Source organism: Choloepus didactylus, chromosome 24 (assembly GCF_015220235.1).
Source record: "Choloepus didactylus isolate mChoDid1 chromosome 24, mChoDid1.pri, whole genome shotgun sequence".
Classification (NCBI taxonomy): Eukaryota; Metazoa; Chordata; class Mammalia; order Pilosa; family Megalonychidae; genus Choloepus; species Choloepus didactylus.
In genome coordinates, this window is record NC_051330.1 from 16,836,870 (window position 1) to 16,852,662 (window position 15,793).

General features: G+C 42.2%; 1 protein-coding gene across 3 annotated transcripts in view; it reads right to left on the minus strand.

Moving 5' to 3' along the window:
• Positions 1-13,648, minus strand: part of SLC22A3 (solute carrier family 22 member 3) — a 123,988-nt gene extending 110,340 nt beyond the window's left edge. For all 3 annotated transcript variants that reach the window (XR_005214108.1, XM_037817641.1, XM_037817640.1), the window contains exon 1: positions 13,110-13,648. Coding sequence is in view for 2 of the 3 variants with exons in the window: in XM_037817641.1 (XP_037673569.1) it covers positions 13,110-13,523 (414 nt within the window). In the remaining variant the exon portion in view is untranslated. The remainder of the gene's footprint in view (positions 1-13,109) is intronic.
• Positions 13,649-15,793: the final 2,145 nt, after the last annotated feature.

Below are 15,793 nucleotides of genomic sequence, written 5' to 3' on the forward strand. Positions count from 1 at the left end.
AGACCTGCCCTACTTCAGATACTAAAGGGAGCCCTACAGACAGAGAAACAAATAAAGGAGAGACATGGAGAAAGGTTCAGTACTAAAGAGATTCTGTATGGGTACATTAAAGGATATTAATAGAGAGAGGGAAAAATATATACAACAAACATAAACCAAAGGATAAGACGGCTGATTCAAGAAATGCCTTCACAGTTATAATGTTGAATGTAAATGGATTAAACTCCCCAATTAAAAGATAAAGATTCACAGAATGGATCAAAAAAAAATGAACCATCAATATGTTGCATACAAGAGACTCATCTTAGACACAGGGACACAAAGAAATTGAAAGTGAAAGGATGGAAAAAAATATTTCATGCAAGCTACAGCCAAACAAAAGCAGGTGTAGCAATATTAATCTCAAATAAAATAGACTTTAAATGCAGGGATGTTCTGAGAGACAAAGAAGGCCACTACATACTAATAAAAGGGGCAATTCAACAAGAAGAAATAACAATCATAAATGTTTATGCACCCAATCAAGGTGCCACAAAATACATGTGAGAAACACTGGCAAAAGTAAAGGAAGCAATTGATGTTTCCACAATAATTGTGGGAGACGTCAACACATCACTCTCTCCTATAGATAGATCAATCAGACAGAAGACCAATAAGGAAATTGAAAACCTAAACAATCTGATAAATCAATTGGATTTAACAGACATATATAGAACATTACATCCCAAATCACCAGGATACACATTCTTCTCTAGTGCTCATGGAACTTTCTCCAGAATAGATCATATGCTGGGACATAAAACAAGCCTCAATAAATTTAAAAAGATTGAAATTATTCAAAGCACATTCTCTGACCACAATGGAATAGAATTAGAAGTCAATAACCATCGGAGACTTAGAAAATTCACAGATACCTGGAGGTTAAACAACACACTCCTAAACAATCAGTGGGTTAAAGAAGAAATAGCAAGAGAAATTGCTAAATTTATAGATATGAATGAAAACGAGAACACAACATACCAAACCCTATGGGATGCAGCAAAAGCAGTACTGAGGGGGAAATTTATAGCACTAAATGCATATATTAAAAAGGAAGAAAGAGCCAAAATCAAAGAACTAATGGATCAACTGAAGAAGCTAGAAAATGAACAGCAAACCAATCCTAATCCAAGTAGAAGAAAAGAAATAACAAGGATTAAAGCAGAAATAAATGACATAGAGAACAAAAAAACAATAGAGAGGATAAATAACACCAAAAGTTGGTTCTTTGAGAAGATCAACAAGATTGACAAGGCCCTAGCTAGACTGACAAAATCAAAAAGAGAGAAGACCCATATCAACAAAATAATGAATGAGAAAGGTGACATTACTGCAGATCCTGAAGAAACTAAAAAAATTATAAGAGGATACTATGAACAACTGTATGGCAACAAACTGGATAATGCAGAGGAAATGGACAATTTCCTGGAAACATATGAACAACCTAGACTGACCAGAGAAGAAATAGAAGACCTCAACCAATCAATCACAAGCAAAGAGATCCAATCAGTCATCAAAAAGCTTCCCACAAATAAATTCAGGCCCAGATGGCTTCACAGGGGAATTCTACCAAACTTTCCAAAAAGAACTGACACCAATCTTACTTAAACTCTTTCAAAACATTGAAGAAAATGGAACACTACCTAACTCATCTTATGAAGCTAACATCAATCTAATACCAAAACCAGGCAAAGATACTACAAAAAAGGAAAACTACCGGACAATCTCCCTAATGAATATAGATGCAAAAATCCTCAACAAAATACTGGCAAATCGAATCCAAAACACATTAAAAAAATCATACACCATGACCAAGTGGGGTTCATTCCAGACATGCGAGGATGGTTCAACATAAGAAAATCAATGTATTACAACACATTAACAAATCAAAAGGGAAAAATCAAATGATCATCTCAATAGATGCTGAAAAAGCATTCAACAAAATCCAACATCCCTTTTTGATAAAAACACTTCAAAAGGTAGGAATTGAAGGAAACTTCCTCAATATTATAAAGAGCATATATGAAAAACCCACAGCCAGCATAGTACTCAATGATGAGAGACTGAAAGCCTTCCCTCTAAGATCAGGAACAAGACAAGGATGCTCACTATCACCACTGTTATTCAACATTGTGCTGGAAGTGCTAGCCAGGGCAATCCGGCAAGACAAAGAAATAAAAGAATCCAGATTGGAAAGGAAGAAGTAAAACCATCACTTTGCAGATGATATGGTCTTATATCTGGAAAACCCCAAGAAATCGATGATACAGCTACTAGAGCTAATGAACAAATTTAGCAAAGTAGTGGGATACAAGATTAATGCACATAAGTCAGTAATGTTTCTATATGCTAGAAATGAACAAACTGAAGAGACACTCCAGAAAAAGATACCATTTTCAATAGTAACTAAAAAAATCAAGTACCTAGGAAGAAACTTAACCAAAGATATAAAAGACCTATACAAAGAAAACTACATAACTCTACTAAAAGAAACAGAAGAGGACCTTAAAAGATGGAAAAATATTCCATGTTCATGGATAGGAAGGCTAAATGTCATTAAGATGTCAATTCTACCCAAACTCATCTACAGATTCAATGCAATCCCAATAAAAATTCCAACAACCTACTTTGCAGACTTGGAAAAGCTAGTTATCAAATTTATTTGGAAAGGAAAGATGCCTCGAATTGCTAAAGACACTCTAAAAGAGAAAAACAAAGTGGGAGGACTTACACTCCCTGACTTTGAAGCTTATTATAAAGCCACAGTTGTCAAAACAGCACAAAGACAGACATATAGATCAATGGAATGGAATTGAGAATTCGGAGATAGACCCCAGATCTACGGCCGACTGATCTTTGATAAGGCCCCAAAGTCACTGAACTGGGTCATAATGGTCTTTTCAACAAATGGAGCTGGGAGAGTTGGATATCCATATCCAAAAGAATGAAAGAGGACCCCTACCTCACCCCCTACACAAAAATTAACTCAAAATGGACCAAAGATCTCAATATAAAAGAAAGTACCATAAAACTCCTAGAAGATAATGTAGGAAAACATCTTCAAGACCTTGTATTAGGCGGCCACTTCCTAGACTTTACACCCAAAGCACAAGCAACAAAAGAAAAAATAGATAAATGGGAACTCCTCAAGCTTAGAAGTTTCTGTAACTCAAAGGAATTAGTCAAAAAGGTAAAGAGGCAGCCAACTCAATGGGAAAAATTTTTTTGAAACCATGTATCTGACAGAAGACTGATATCTTGCATATATAAAGAAATCCAACAACTCAATGATGGTAGTTAAGACAGCTCAATTATAAAATGGGCAAAAGATATGAAAAGACAGTTCTCTGAAGAGGAAATACAAATGGCCAAGAAACACATGAAAAAATGCCCAGCTTCACTAGCTATTAGAGAGATGCAAATTAAGACCACAATGAGATACCATCTCACACCAATCTGAATGGCTGCCATTAAACAAACAGGAAACTACAAATGCTGGAGGGGATGTGGAGAAATTGGAACTCTTATTCATTGTTGGTGGGACTGTATAATGGTTTAGCCACTCTGGAAGTCAGTCTGGCAGTTCCTTAGAAAACTAGATATAGAGTTACCCTTTGATCCAGCAATTGTACTTCTAGGCATATACCCGGAAGATCTGAAAGCAGTGACACGAACAGATATCTGCACACCAATGTTCATAGCGGCATTATTCACAATTGCCAAGGGATGGAAACAACCCAAATGTCCTTCAACAGATGAGTGGATAAATAAAATGTGGTATATACACACAATGGAATACTACATGGCAGTAAGAAGGAACAATGTCGTGAAACATATGACAACATGGATGAACCTTGAAGACATAATGCTGAGCAAAATAAGCCAGGCACAAAAAGACAAATATTATATGCTACCACTAATGTGAACTTTGAAAAATGTAAAACAAATGGTTTATAATGTAGAATGTAGGGGAACTAGCGATAGAGAGTAATTAAGGAAGGGGGAACAATAATCCAATAAGAACAGATAAGCTATCGTGGGTAAATTTAATGTTCTGGGAATGCCCAGGAATGACTATGGTCTGTTAATTTCTGATGGGTCTAGTAGGAACAAGTTCACAGAAATGTTGCTATATTAGGTTACTTTCTTGGGGTAGAGTAGGTACATGTTGGAAGTAAAGTAGTTAGCTTAGGTTAGTTGTCTTTTTCTTACTCCCTTGTTATGGTCTCTTTGAAATGTTCTTTTATTGTATGTTTTTTTAAATTAAAAAAATTTTTTTTTTCATACAGTTGATTAAAAAAAAAACAAGGAAAAAAATATGCAGAGCTCCCTTGAGGACTGGTGGAGAATGCAGGGGTATTGGCCTGCCCCACCGCAATGGTTGCTAATATGCCACAGACATAGGGGACTGGTGGTTTGATGGGTTGAGCCCTCTACCACAGGACTTGCCCTTGGGAAAACTGTTGCTACAAAGGAGAAGCTAGGCCTCCCTATAATTGTGCCTAAGAGCCTCCTACCAAATGCCTCTTTGTTGCTCAGATGTGGCCCTCTCTCTCTAGCTAAGCCAACTTGAAAGGTGAAATCACTGCCCTCCCCCCTACGTGGGATCAGACACCCAGGGGAGTCAATCTCCCTGGCAACGTGGAATATGACTTCCGGGGAGGAATGTAGACCCGGCATCGTGGGATGGAGAACATCTTCTTCACCAAAAGGGGGATGTGAAAGGAAATGAAATAAGCTTCAGTGGCAGAGAGATTCCAAAAGGAGCCGAGAGGTCACTCTGGTGGGCTCTCTTAAAGCACAATATAGACAACACTTTTTAGGTTCTAATGAATTGGGGTAGCTGGTGGTGGATACCTGAAACTATCAAACTACAACCCAGAACCCATGAATCTTGAAGACAATTGTATAAAAATGTAGCTTGTGAGGGGTGACAATGGGATTGGGAAAGCCATAAGGACCACACTCCCCTTCGTCTAGTTTATGGATGGATGAGTAGAAAAATAGGGGAAAGAAACAAACAAACAAACAAACAGACAAAGGCACCCAATGTTCTTTTTTACTTTAATTGCTCTTTTTCACTTTAATTATTATTCTTGTTATTTTTGTGTGTGTGGCAAAGAAGGTGTCAGGGATTGATTTTGGTGATGAATGTACAACTATGTAATGGTACTGTGAACAATCGAATGTACGATTTGTTTTGTATGACTGCATGGTCTGTGAATATATCAAAATAAAAGGAATATTTTTAAAAAAATAAAAAAACATAAAATACATCACTCATTTAAGATAGGATCCCTACACTATTTGTAACAGATTCAATTTACCATGAATATAAAAACTGCCAAATTTGTATGCATATGAATCTAACAAAACTGTCTCAAAGTACATAAATTTTAAAAATCTGCTAGAAATAATGGTGACATACTGACAAAACCCACCCATATAATGGCAGATTTCAATACTTTTCTTTACTTATCAACAGACCAAGCAGATGAAGTCAATAAAAATTTAGAATATTTTAATATTAACAAGCATCAAATATTGAACATCTTTAAAACCCTGCACCCAAAAACTAAAGACTACAAATTATTCTCAAGCAAGTCATTTATAAAAATTGACTTCCTACAGGGTCATAAAGCAAATACTGATTTCAAAGGATCAGCATTGTCACACCACATTCTCTGACCATACCACCATTAATTTAGAAGTCAACATTTGAAATTTAAAACCAAGCCTCTGAATAAAACATTGGTCAAAGAAGAAATAATGGAATTTAAAAACACTAAGGTTGGAGTGAAAAAAAATACACATTTCAAAACTTGTTGGGTGCAGTCACAGAAGTATGTAGAAGGAAATTTGCACTTTAAATATTTATATTAGAAAAGAGGAAAGGATGGAAATAATTGAATCAAGCATCTCTTCTAACTTAAACTGGAAAAAGAACACCAAAAGCAAGCCCCAAAACTAGAACAAATAATAAAGAAGAGAAATTAATGAAATCTAAAACAAGCTGTGCCATAAATCAGTTCATTGAAACAATAATAAAATAGACATTCTTCAGATGGGATTGATTCAGCAAAAAAAAAAAAAAAAAAAAAAGGCAATGTACAAATAAATAAAATAAGAATATAAATAAAACAAGGATAAGCTCTTTCTTCAGTACTCATAGCAAATCAGACTTAGCCCAGACAAAAAATTGAGCTTGGCAAAACTTCCTTCTCTAGTATCTACAACAGAGCAATTACATGCTTAATGACTAGTCAGTGTGGATAAGATGATGGTGGCTTTGAGTTGGCCCACCAGGCTGTCTCTACGTCTTGGAACGGGTTGTCTATATGTCTTAGAATGAATTTGTAAGAAGCAAAACAGGACCCACGAAGTATGCACACAACCCACGGGAACCAGTCAGCCACCATCATCTTCTGTAGACCAGCTTCTCCCTCAGAGTGCCTTTTCTTTGATTCTGGGAGAAAATATGATATGGAAAAGGAAAACAAAGGCCATTCAGTCTATTTTTTAAAGGTGCTCTGAATACCTGTCCTCCGTGAGAGACTTAGGAGAGGCTGACATTTCCCCTAGTAAGTACCTAACAACCCTAACATCAATATTAAAGACTTACTTCCTGTTTTCCACACTGTTCAAAGCAAATATCATGAAATGGTTCAGCTTAAACAATGGGGATTTATTAGCTTACAGTCTGAGGCCAGGAAAATGTTCAATCATGGCATAATCAAGGCAATGCGTTCTTTCCAAAGACCAGCTGCCAGCCATCCTTGTTCCTCTGCCACATGGCAAGACACATGGTGACATCTTCTGGTCTCTCCCTTCTATCCAGGTTTCATTACTTTCAGCTTCTTGCTAACATGGCTTTCTCTCTCTCCCTCTCTCTCTCTCTGTGTCTATTTATTCCATTTATAAAAGACTCCAGTAATAGGATTAAGACGTATCCTGAATGAGAAGGGTCACACCTTGTTCCGGTTTGCTAATGCTGCCGTTATGCAAAATACCAGAAATGGACTGGCTTTTCTAAAGGGTTTATTTGGTTACAAAATTATAGTCTTGAGGCCATAAAGTGTCCAAGGTAAGGCATCAACAATAGGTTACCTTTACTGGAGAAAGGCCATTGGCATCTGGAAAACCTCTGTTAGCTGGGAAGCCACGTGGCTGGCATCTGCTTGCTCCCAGGTTGCGTTTTAGAATGGCATTCTCCAAAATGTCAGCATCAGCTTTCAACGGCCATTTTCAAAATGTGTCTGAGCTGCAGCCAATGTCGGGGGTCCACAACTCCAAGCATCTCTGAGCTAAGCCAGCTAGCTTCTGGGTCTTTGCCAGCATTTGTAAAGGACTCCAGTGACTAAATCAAGACCCATGCTGGATGGGTGGGGCCACACCGCCATGGAAATAACTCGATCAGAGTTATCACCTACAGTCAGGTGGGTCACATGTCCATGGACACAACTTAATCCAAATATTCCAACCTAATCAACATTAATATGTCTGCCCCCACAGGATTACATTAAAGAATATGGTGTTTGGCAGGACATAATATATCCAAACCAGCACACACCTTAACTGAAGTAGCCTCATCAAAAGGTCCTACTTACAATGGGTTGACTCCCACGGGAATGGATTAGATTTAAGAACATGTTTTTCTGGGATACATACAGCTTCAAACCACCATACTCAACCCTCTGGACCACAAAAAGACATGTTCTTTTTACATGCAAAATACATTCATTCCATCACAATAACCCAAATCCTAAAATCATTTCAGAAACAATGCCTAGCACAAAGAAAGTCTCATCAAAATCACTTATGGGTGTGGTGTGTCCTGGGACGTAATTCCCCTCTGTCTATAATGTGTAAAACCTAGAAAACAAGCTGTCTGCTTCTGATTTACAATGGTGGGACAGGCATAGGATAAACATTCCCAATCTCATAGGGAAAAATTGGAAGAAAAACAAGGGTGTGATGGAGCAGCAGTCCCTTGGATCCTTCCAAGTGCTTGTACAGCAGCCATGCTCTCCCCGAACACTGGAGTGAGGCTCCTCCCTCTGAAAACACTAGGTGACTACCAGACTCTCCATAATCCCTGGGGAATAGGCTCCAGGCTCCGAGAAAATTGGGTGATAACACACTTCCTGAACAACTGGGTGGAACCCTTTCCACACACATGTGGGTCTGCTCTCTTGGTCCTAGAGGATGTCTTTGGTACAGACCTCAGCTTCATAGTTCTGCCGTTGAAGTGATTTTTCCTTCAATCTGTTCCTTTGAGTCCCGGCTGGCAGTGGTTCCGTTCATACAGATCTCCAAAAAGAATGTGTCAGTTTTGCTTGTAGTACACAGGGGTCCAAAACATCAGACAGTAGGACCTTCCACAGATCCTTCCTGGATAACGGCATTTCCACTCCTGACTTGCACTGAAACGGTTGACTGGATCCGTGTTCAGTTAAATCCACACATGGAGCACTATTCTCTGGTGACTTGCTTTCCAGAAGCTCAGAATTCTCCAAACCATCAATTTCTGGTTTCTTTGTGCCCAGGAGTTGAGTTCCCAGCTTATCCCTCTCCTTTCGTATTTTATTATAAGCTGCAAGGAGAAGCCAGGCTGCACTTTCCACACTTAGCTGGGAAAGCTCCTCAGCTAAATATCCAAGCTCAACCCTTTCAAATTCTTCCTTCCTCCAACATCAGAACTCAAATTTGCCAAGTTCTCTGACACCTTAAAATGAGGACTGCCTTTCCTCTGGTTTCTAATAACGCATTAATCATTTCTGTTTAAGGCCTCATTGGAAGTGCATTTAGCATCTATATCTCTACCAACAGTCTCCTCAAAGAAATCTAGGCCTTTTTATCAAGTGTCTCACAATTCTTCCAGCCTCTACCCATTACCCAATTCCAAAGCTGTTTCCACATTTTTGGTATTTGACATAGCAGCACCCCACTCGTGGTACCAAAATCTGCTTTAGTTTCCTAGGCTGCTCAAAGCAGATATCATTAAATGAGTTGGCTTAAACAATGGGAATTTATTAGCTTACAGTCTGAGGCCAGGAAAATGTCCAAATCAAGGCATCATCAAGATAATGCTTTCTTCCTGAAGTCTGGCTACCAGTGATCCTTGTCTCCTCTGCCACATGGCAAGGCTTTCCCATCTCTTCTGGGTTTCACTGCTTCCAGCTTCTTGCTTCTATGGTTTTCTCTGTCTCTCTGCCTGTAGTCATTACATTTATAAAGGACTCCAATAATATGATTAAGACCCATCCTGATTGAGGTGGGCCGCACCTTAACTGAAAGTAACCTTATTAAAAGGTCCTACTTACAATGGGTATAAACCCACAGGAATGGATTAGATTTAAGAACATGCTTTTCTGGGCTACCTACAACTTCACCACCACACTCCCTGAATTGAAATATTTGGGGAGTGGAGCTCTGACTCACTTCTCTGTACTACATCATGTTTTATTCTGCCCAAATATCTGACAGCCAGATAAGGCTGAGATTCAGAAATCAGAAAAGTCTGCATCGAAGAAGTTTAATGTAGGTAAAAACTCCACTGCCTTGGAAGGAAGCAGCTGAACTGGGAAAGCAGGTAGGGGGACTGCATTGAAACTACTCTGCTTTGAATGTGTCAGATTCTGACAACTCCTTGGGCCCTTTAGTTTTGTAAGATGTGTTAAATAAGGAAAACTGATTGCCTACATTGACTTGCCAGGGGTGACTTCTTTTCCAAGAAGTAACAGGGACTTCCTAAAGAGTAAAAAATAAAAGTGGGGACTATACGAAGAAAACAAAAAACAACAGAACATACCCTGCAAAGGTTACAGTTTAAGCACCAATTGGAAGTGAGCTGATTTCTGCCCAGTGGAAACAGCCTCTCAGAAATGAACAAGTATATTGTCATAACCAATCTATGATCGTTCCCTGCTTGTAGGCACTGCTTTATGATAAGGAACCTAAATGTCAACCAATTGTAATTTCCCTTTCAGGAATCCCCTAATTATCTTTATAAGCTAATATAACTTGCTAACTAGTTTGAAACTCTTACTTTGGTTTGACCTCTCCCTGCTCAAGCAATTTCTCTTCCAATAAAACCCATTATACTGATTATTATTGGTGACTCAGTTTCTTTTGACAGGTGCATGCAGAGAGGGCCGATAGGGTTTAAGTGGCCATTTTTATTTTTTATTTTTTGCAGCTTTCATATCAAAAGGATCGAGAACCACTCCTACCAAATGAAGGCACAGCCGCCCCACCTGCCAGTCTGGCTGATTGTGGTTCCTGATGCCCTGAAATGAAGCAAGCTGGCAGGTGGGCCAGAGAACCACGATAGTAACAAATCAAATGCAAGGTTTTCACAAGGCTTTCTGCAGATTATAAAATGTGAGGAACTTGGGTATCCTATTGTGAGGACTTCTTCAAATGACTTAGAGTACCACATGGAAGAAAGGGTTCAACCAATTTACAATGAAAACTTCTAAATTTGAATCCAACTGGGCTACATAAAAGCTGTAGGAGATCCTGGCAGGTCCTCCTCTATAAAGCCAGGGCTATGATACCTCCCCCACAATGGCACAAGAATTAAATAAAATAATACTAAGGAGTTGCTCCGGAATCTGGACAGCCTTATGCCTACTTCCATCTTCTAAACTCTCCAGACACACTTCCTTTCCATGTTGAATGTGTCAGATTTCAAATCTATAAAAGTACATTGGGCATATAGTGTCAGCTAAAGATATAACTACAGTTGCTTTAATCACTCTGATAGAACCCAAAAGAACAAAAACTAATTGGATCAGATTCCAACTCAAAGACAGCAAAATATCAGCCACACAGAGTCCTGAGGGAGAATGAGCTGTTGCAGATGAAAACTTCCTGAATACAGGGAGGTTTTCCTTTTAAGAATCAAAACATTAAAAACAAACAAACCCAAAGAAGCAAACAAACTCTTGGGATAAAAAAAAAAATCCCCACAAATGTATCATAACCCTGTCTGTGGCCTTCAGCAAAGCATTCTGAACACTATTTTATTTCTCCTTGATGAGTTTTGATTCTTGTTCTGAGCACACTGTATGTAACACAGTGACGACACTGATCACTTTGATCGGGTTGGAAAGGACTTAATCCAACCTCCAATCTTACAGATGAGAAAGTTAAACCCAAAGAGGTTAGGTGATTTACCCCCGAGCCATACAGCTACTAATTGGAGACAGAGCCAGGACTCTAACCTCCCTCCTTGAAATAATTCCAGAACACTGTGCTTCTAAAGTATCTGTGCATTAATTCACAGTTTCTATATCTCCCTTCTTTGATGCTGGCCATCTTATTCATTCGTGCAAAACCCACTCAGGTCTGTGCATTTTGCTTTTTAAGGCTCATTTTGAAGTATAAGTATCTTCAAAAATCAGATATCCATTCTCCAAGTGGGATGTCTTGGTTCATTAGGGAAGTGAGCACCAACAGAGCCACTGACTGGCATAGAAACAGTCCCTAACAAACTCAACTCTGGGGAAGTACTAGTGATAATGCTCCTTTCCTAACCAAGCCCACACCCCAGCCATTACATCTGTGAAATTCCTAACACCAAGATCATCGCCGTTTATAAAGCAGTCCCCCGCATTAACGGGGATCAAGTAAAAATTAAAGTAACCCAAAAGCACACACACATTGGCTCACAGGGGGCTGTAATATGATTTTCTCCCTAGTAGTTCACATAGGACAATTCACCATGTGCCAACAGACCCACACACCTCATTACAGAACACACAACCTGCAGATCTTAAAAATCACAACTTCAGAGAGATGAAGTAACCAGAGCAAAGTGTGGGAAAAGGCACTCTCCACTCCCAACCCAGTGTCTTCCCTGTTGTCCAAATAGATGCTGGGAAAAAAATGTCTGCTATGACAACAAAATAAAATAAAGACACAATTTTTCTCTCCCAATTTACCTGAACACGTTCAATTAGTTTTTAAAAACTGCTCATCCCAGGCAGTTTCTGAGTTGATTATTTTAATGTGACTCCACCCTGTTAATGAAACTTACAAGGTGCAAATGATCATCTCAGCCAAGGTGCAGAAACTTGTCCTTATCTGTCCAAGGTGGCCAAAGCCTGTCTAAACCCCAACTGTACTCTTTGCCCAAAGGTACTCATCAAAACGTGGGGATTTCCCCCCACTACCCTCTGCATCAGCCACCAACTGTAAATGGGGGTCCACTTTGTAAAGTCAGACTTGTAGCCCCCCTGCTGCCTTTCTGTAACTTACTAGCAGAAAAAAAAAAAAAAAAAAAAAAAATTGAAACTCTTATTCAATACCCCAGCTTTCCCAACTTCTCTCAGATGTTGCTCTTTGTCCCAAAGCGGTTTTCTCAAAATCGTTTGGGGGGGGGGGGATGGGGGGAGCCTCGACCTTTGTCTCCTTTGCATTTTGGATACTCATTTAAGCAACCGCGGGTTTTCAAAGCTTGATTTCTCCTATCCTTTGCCCTCTGGAGACCACAAGCCAATTGGAACTCCCTACACATCTCTCCTCGCAGAGATTTCAGTTCTCCACAATGCGTTCTACCCATAATGTCCAATTACTGTACAGATATGTCTCAATGGTAACGTAAATAGTACTGGATGCTTTGGTTGATTCCTGAGAAGGGCCCTGCAAAGCGTCTTAAAACTTAGATTCTATAAAAGTTTTCCTTAACAACCCGGAATCAAAGCACCTCCCCGTGAATTCACTAGCGTAAGGCAATAAAACAACGGCTTTTTCCTAGCCACACTCCAAAGTGTAGGATTAACTCTGTCAGTCCCCAAAGGTAACCGCCGGGTCCCTTTCTCCACGGACCTTCCCTGGGGGTCCAGCTCCTTCCTTCTCCGGTCGCCACGACGGAATCAGACCATCGTCCTCTCCCCGACGGCTCTCGGCGCGCAGAGGGCAGGCATTTCCCCCAGCGACACCGGGGCGCCTGCGGGAGCCTGCCGTCCCCGCCGCGCCACCCGAGCCGCGTCCTGCGCCCTCCCGCCTGTTCGCCCATCGCCTGCACGACTCCTCCGCCCCCGCCCCGGACGGCGCCCCCTTACCTCGCTGATGATGGTGGAGTGGGACTGGGCGTATCTCCAGCCGCCCCGGCAGGGCACGAGCGGCGCGGAGCGATTGGGGAAGGCGGCGAGCGGGTCGGCGCAGCCCGGCGCGCCCGGGGCCGCGGCGCTGGCGTTGGCCGCCTCCAGGAGGTAGCGCTCGCAGCGGCCGTCGCCGCGGGGCTCCGGGGGCGCCGTGCGGTTCCACTCCTCGTCGGCGCTCCAGCCGCAGCGCTCGGCCAGCGCGGCGGCGCTCGGCCCGCGGCACCAGAAGCGCTCGGGCCTGGTGCCCAGGAAGACCACGCTGACGAAGAGGAAGGCGAACGTGATGCCCGTCAGGCACAGCAGCAGGAACACGCGCCGCTGGAAGCGCCCGAACTCGCCCGCCTTGCGCAGCGCCTCGTCGAAGGTGGGCATGGTGCGGCCGGGGCCCCGCGCCCCCGCGGCCGCAGTCCCCGCCGGCCCGGCCCGCTCGCCTGGGCTCCAACTTTCGGAGCCGCCGGCGCCGCCGCGGGAGCCTCCCCGGGACGCGCCAACTCCAGCGCGCCGCCGGGCCTCGCAGTGACCCGAAGGCTCCGCAGCCTCTTCTCCCACCCCTACCCCCACGCCTCCTCCTCTCCCGCCCCCACCTACCTCCCAGACCTTGGCACCATGCCCAGGGCCGCGCTGCCGGCGGCCCCGCCAGGCCCTGGTGTCCTCGGCCCGCCCTCCCCTCCGTGGGCGCCCCCGGCTGCGCGCCACCTCCTGCACTCGGCCGCCCTGGACCGCCTCGGGCGCCCACCGGCGCGCCAGGGACCGTGCCCGGGACTGCGAGTGACGGGCACAGCCTCCGGCCTGGCGCGCAGCTCCATTCGGTCCCTGCCAGCTGCCTCTTCTGCAGGCGGGCACCCCGCCGAGTTCCAGAAGGAGAAAGCTCCAGGGTCGCCCAGCTCCTGTCCGCGCTGCTTCTCTGACTTGCTCTGTCTGCGGTAGCGAGGGCAGCCTGGAGGTGTAGCCTAGAAGTTAGCATTTACCAAATGATTATGACTACTGAATCATTATATAAATATTTCTTTTTACCTTCTAGTGAAATAGAATAGATAGAAGGAAATATCTGAAATAATTGAACTGTAATCCAGTAGCCTTGATCTTTGATAATCATATTACTATGTAGCCTTCATCTTGTGATCTTTGTGACCTTGTGATTGTAAAAACCTGGTGACTGACCCTCACTTGTATCCCCTTCATCCGTTTTTGTTTTTTTTTTTAACTTTAGAATCTTGTAATCATACAGGCAACCCCCCAGTGCTAATGGAGAAATTTGATTCTACTCAGAAGTAACCATTGTTCTTGTTAGCTGGGTTCTAGCAAAGTTCCTCTACTTTACATTTGTAAATTGCTCTTGCCCTGTACTTGCTATTGAACTACTAAGATGGTAATTCCATCTCCCCTCCTTTATCCTTATACTTGTCATTGAAATGCTAACAATTCCATTTCTCTCTTGTTTCTACTTATACTTGCTATTGAAATGGTAATGGCTCCATCTCCTTTGTTTCAATCCATAAAAACCTTGAACTCCTTGGACTAAGGGAGACAGGTTTTTAGGCTGATAGGCCATCTGTTCTCCTGCTCTGTGCCTCATAGTAATAAACTTTTTCTCTCTTTGAAACCCGGCTGTCTCAGGAATTGGACATTTGTGAGTGCATTGAGCAGAGAACTCACCGCTTTGGATCGGTAGCAATTTGGTGACTCTGGTGGGACTAAAGGTTGTAAAAAGCAAGAAGGCTGACTGCGCCAAATTCTGGAGCCGCAGTGGGACAGATAAACCTGGTAACCAAAACTTTTGCAGCTGCTAGACTTTCTAAACTCTAGAGGCTCGGCACCTGGGGTTTTCTTTGCTTTGCCAGCACTCCAGACCCCTTGGTACCTTAAAAAGCTTCAAAGAGAGAAACTGTTTCCAGTTCCAAGTCTGGACATCTGCCTGGGTGAGCGAGTCATCAAGGGATAGAGAAGGTAGTGTCGGAAATAAAGCGGTACCTGTAAGGGAATAAACGCTCTCTCGGTTCTGGAGGAGAAAAGAATTTATTTATGATCTTGCAAGATGGGGCGTCCAGCCAAACACGCGGAAGGCTGGCGCCCCAGAGGAAGAGAATGGCGATCTTTAAATCTCCTACTCCTAATTCGCAAGTCCCTCCCCTGTTTCCCCATTGACTGGGTACTACAGAGGTTACAGCCTATCCGAGAACACTAACTAATTCATCTTTTGAGATTTTAATTTGTACAGCCAATCCCAGAGAGCCAACTAGCTCATTATTGAGATTTTGAACTGATTAGCCAATCCCCCCCCAAATTTTTATTTTATTTTATTTTATTTTTTGCTGTGAGTTCCCACCTCTGATACTACCTCATGTCTCTTTACATCAGGCAGATTCTCTCTTCTCTTTGTCTGGGGCTTGTTTAAACTGGTTTTGCCTCCATTTCCCTTATTCCATGCTCTCTCTATGTGAAAACGAAACTTATTCCTTTCTTACAGGTAGTTTGGTGCTTCAAGTCCTCTGGACTTGGAGAATGAACCCCCTTGCTCTGACATCTACATATTTCTGTTTTCTGGGTACCATTCTACGCGGGTTCAAGAACCTGCCCTGAGTTTGCTGAGTATACTCCTGAAAAATAAGTAATCCAACAATTATTTGGTATTCAGTGAAATT